Raw genomic sequence first — 4,735 nt, forward strand, 5'->3', positions numbered from 1 at the left:
AAACCTATGTCCAGGTCTAAGTCATTATTTCTATTGTTTTTGTTTTTGTTTTGTTTTGTTTTATTTATTTTTTGTTTGTTTTTTACTAAGAACATTAGTTTTCAATTGGAACGTAAGCATGAAATATGTAAACCTATACTAAGTATTAAAAATGTCATGTTGTTCTGCTTTCTTTGAGGGATTTGTTTCCTTTATTTGCTTTTGTTCACAGAACTATTCATATTTTTAACTGAGCCCATCTTATTTATCTATATTAAGAATACTTTAAACATAAACTAAGTTTTAGCAGTACTCTGTTAATTAAAATGAATAATATGAGTATGGCTATTTCAAATAAAAATATTTTGATGGGAAGCCATTTTCTACCAGGGTTCTAAAATAAAGCAAAACACCAATTTAGGCACGTTGAAATTTTCCATATTATACCACATTTACACTTTTTCTGCTCCGAATCATATAGGTTATAGAATTTTTCACATTCCTTTGCCACATACTTGCTTTCACGTTTCTTACTGCTGACCATTTGCAAAAAGAATAGAATTGCCCCTCAAAGAGAGATCATTTGCTGCTGTTCCAGAGGATGTTGCTACAACTTTTCAAGTCCGAAAGGCAATTCCAAGGGAGGAATTGTAGGAATGTTTGTGTAGTGGTGGTTGTAATTGGATTACGCGAATGACCTTCAAACGCGTCTGTTTTCATTGGGTAATTTAAGAAGTCGCGATCCTCTTAAAATTCAGTCGCACTTCTTTCTAGATCTCCTTAATCACAATGGATGGAACGTCCAGCTTTATGGGCGCTGGGGACACCACTTCCTGGACTATAATGAAGAGTTCCGATGCAGCTTCCTACAAGGAGGAGGAAGAGAGTCTGTGTACACAATCGCCACCTTCTAGGGATATATAAGGGTGGAACCAAGTGAGGGACACGGTGAAACCCGAAGACACTCGCATCTCTCCACTCAACCACAACCCACCTTCGGAACCTCGCGATGTCTTGTCACAACTGCTCCACCAACTACGGCTTGGGATCCCTCAGCAATCCCTGCCATCTTCCGCTCACGTCCTCCATCACCCTCTGTTCCACGGGCGTGAGCTGTGGCGATGTCCTCTGCTTGCCCAGTAACTGTCAAGGCCATCTCCGGCCTCTGGACAACTGCCAAGAGGCCTGCAATGAAGCAACCAGCGGCCAGCCAGCCCCCCACGAGCCCAGCAACTTCGAAACTTCTTGCTGCCCTTCTACTACTTACTACGTGTCCAGACCCTGCCAAGGAACCACTTTTCTTCCTGCCGGTTCTTACGTCTCTGGCTCCTGTGTCCCCATCTCCTACCGGCCTCTGAGCTATGTGTCCAGCAGCTGCCGACCCCTCAGCCTCCCTACTTACGGATGCCGCCCCTTGAGCTGTTTGCCCTGCAATCCTCAATCGCTTCACGTTGTGCCAAGTGGCCTCAGACCTCTGCGTCCTCTCCTCGGTGGGTGCCAACCTCTGACCCACGTGTACAACACCTGCCGTCCATCCTGCTCTGCCCTGGGAGGCCAGTAGCTTCCTTGTTCCACTTAATAATCATATGCTAAGGATCCAGGACAAAAATGCAAACTCTGGGGACTTTGGGTTCTTTCCTAATAGTGCCTTTCCTTGCTTTTACTGTGCCTGATGTAGTTCAAGCCCCTCCTTTCATATTTTTATCTTTTTATTCATCTCTCCTTGGCATAAAGTTATTTGATGTACAACGCGGTTCAATGTCATTCAGATGCGGGAAGAATTTATTCGGTTCACGTTGAAATAAATTGGATTAAGTCAAAATTAAGAAGCTGGTTCTTCAGTTTGTCTTTCATTATTTTGGTTTTTTTTAAATACTTTTTTTAATGTTTATTTATTTTTGAGGGGGGTGGGCAGGGAGGCAGGGAGACACAGGATCCGAAGCAAGATCTGCGCTGGCAGCAGAGACCCTGATGCGGGGCTCGAACTCATGAACCGGGAAATCATGAGCTGAACTGAAGTCGGACACTTAACCAACTGAGCCAGCCAGGCACCCCTTTCATAATTTCATTTTAACACAGAAACGACCAACTAAAACTGCTTGTACGATAAGTGAATAGTACATGGGTTTCTCAACCATATGCTCTTATCTGACATTGAGGGAATAGCTTGATGGTTTATTCCTCAAGCTTCTTTCTAGATCTCTGATCCTATGTACTTAAGAGACCCAAAAAGCCCTTGGTGGAAGTTATTTTGACTTCTCAACAGGAACATTTTACTGATCTCTCTCACCCAATGAACGTACTTCCATCCAAATCTCCCTTCTAATTGCAAACTGAACCATGTTTCACTGAACCTTAAGCCTTTGATGGCTTCCTATGCTCTATTATCATATAATAAAAATGCAAATGCCTGATCATGAATCTGTTTTCCCTCATTGCCTTCCTCCCCGTCCCATCTCTCTGGCTTCATCCCCTTCTCAACATTGCCAACACCAAGCTCTGGCAATTCTGACTTACATGTAAGGCTTCGAACATCTGTGTTTTACAATTATCTACCCTTCTGCACATCTCGTCATCAAAGCCAGGATGTACTTCTGATCAATCTACTTTGAAAACTTGTACTCACTTTTAAAAACACAGGTCAGGGGAGCCTGGGTGGCTCAGTCGGTTAGGTGGCTGCCTCCAGCTCAGGTCATGATCTCACGGTTTGTGAGTTCAAGCCCTGCTTCTGGCTCTGTGTTGACATCTCAGAGCCTGGAGCCTGCTTAGGCTTCTGTGTCTCCCTCCCTCTCTGTTCCTCTCCTGCTTGTGCTCTGTCTGTCTGTCTCTCTCTCTCTCTGTCTCTCAAAAATACATAAACATTAAAAATAAAATAAAAGCACAGTTCAACTTCATTTATTAAATTGTTGATTTATCCAGCAACAATTTCATTACCTACCTACTATAACTTAAACTGCCCTGTGCAGACACAGAGATAGAGACCTGGACAAGATCAACCTGAACTATCTCAGTATTTACCAAAGGCATATACTGTGGGGCATATCTGTATTAAAATACATTTTCCCTCTCTCAAAATGTGTATAGTTATATATTTTACAAATTAAAATAAAACTAAACTGTCAAGGCATGATGTTAATGTTTCTGAAGAAGCAGACTATCTAGAAACTATGTCAGCATGCAGGAAAGACAATGCTTTCCAGAAACTAACTAGTAGCTGTTTCCTTTAGACAAGGCATATGTCTCAGGTTCTCGGAACCCACGCCTCCTTATGGACCTTCTGACATACAGCTGAATGCCGGTCCCTCCCATTCAGGTTCATGCTGCTATTGTAAAATCCATTCTTGTTTATTCTTTTGCCTTACCTGCCTGTCTCTCCCAGATATTTTGAGTTTGTGACATCTGCACCCTTTAATTTTTATTTTTTAAAAGTGTTTTTTTATTTATTTTGAGAGAGAGAGAAAGAACAGGAGAGAGAGAATCTCAAGCAGGATCCATGCTGTCAGGGCAGAGCACAATGCGGGGCTCAATCCCATGAACCATGAGATCATGACCTGAGCCAAAATCAAGACTTGGAATCCTAACTGACTGAGTCACCCAGGTGTCCCTGTGCCCTTTATTTTTTTGAAGTCTTTCCTAACCCTTTCCTTACTTCTTAACCTAAAGAGTAAATGACATCTTGACTTAGCCTGCTATTATCTTGAACATACTTCTATTGTTGATGTTTCTGGACTGCTTATTTTAAAAACAATTTTAAGTGGTGGTGTTTGGGTGGCTCAGGTGGCTTAGCGTCTGACTCTTGATTTTGGCTCAGGTCATGATCTCATGGTTTGTGGGATTGAGCCCTGCATCGGGCTCCACGCCGACAGAACAGAGCCTGCTTGGGATTCACTCTCTCCCTCTTTCTCTGCCCCCTCTGCTGTTCATTCTCTCTCTCTCTCTCTCTCTCTCTCTCTCTCTCAAAATAAATAAATTAACATAAAAAGATAAATTTAAGTGGAATTGTAGTTGAAATGTAACATACTAACTTGTGCACAAATCATTATTCCACAGAGGTAGCCATTATTCTGACATCTAACCCATATGTGAGTTTTGCCTGTTCTTGAACTTTAAAATGAAATTATAATACAGTATGTACCCACTTATCTCTAGTGTCATTTCTTAGATACTGTGTTTGTGAGATTCTTCCATGCTGTTTTATATATACCAGTAGTCAGTTTATTTTTCTTGATGTATAATATTCAAGGTACTAAAGCACCAAAATTTATTGATCCATTCTGCAGGGTTGTTTCCAGTTTAGATTAGAAATAATGTAGAGAAAAAAAAAAAAAAAAAAAAGAAAGAATGTAGAGAATAGTTTTTTATTCTTGCACCTATCTTTTGCCATACATTATGGAGGTATGGATTATATATATGTAATATATTTAGGAGTGGGATTGATAAATTATATGGGATGTGCCTGTTCAGCCTTATTCTACACCAGAACATGGCGATGCCCTACAGTTGTATCAGTACTGATTTCTACTATCAGAGCATGAGAATTAAGTTCCTCTATATCTTCATCAATACTTGCAATGGTCAGTATGTTTGCATTTAGCTATTCTTGTGAGTATGTAGTTATGAAAAATGTTGGTTTTATTTTGAATCCCCTGATGACTCGTCATATTGAGAACATTTTTAAATGTTTCTTTGCCATCTGAATGTCCTTCTTTTTTTTTTTTTTTTTTTTTTTTGGTAAAGTAACCATTTGTGTCTTTTG

At 40.6% G+C, this 4,735-nt stretch overlaps 1 protein-coding gene across 1 annotated transcript; it reads left to right on the forward strand.

Annotated features, from left to right (window-relative positions):
• The first annotated feature begins 815 nt into the window (after positions 1–815).
• LOC102967262 (keratin-associated protein 26-1) lies at positions 816–1,750 on the forward strand. Its single transcript, XM_007075051.2, has one exon. It carries the CDS (start codon positions 989–991, stop codon positions 1,538–1,540), a length of 552 nt encoding a protein of 183 aa, XP_007075113.2. The 5' UTR covers positions 816–988; the 3' UTR covers positions 1,541–1,750.
• The last annotated feature ends 2,985 nt before the right edge of the window (positions 1,751–4,735 follow it).

The sequence above is a fragment of the Panthera tigris genome, chromosome C2, assembly GCF_018350195.1.
Source record: "Panthera tigris isolate Pti1 chromosome C2, P.tigris_Pti1_mat1.1, whole genome shotgun sequence".
NCBI lineage: Eukaryota > Metazoa > Chordata > Mammalia > Carnivora > Felidae > Panthera > Panthera tigris.

Coding starts and splice junctions, on each gene's coding strand:
- LOC102967262 (XM_007075051.2), top strand. CDS start 989: ATGTCTTGTCACAACTGCTCCACCAACTACGGCTTGGGATCCCTCAGC.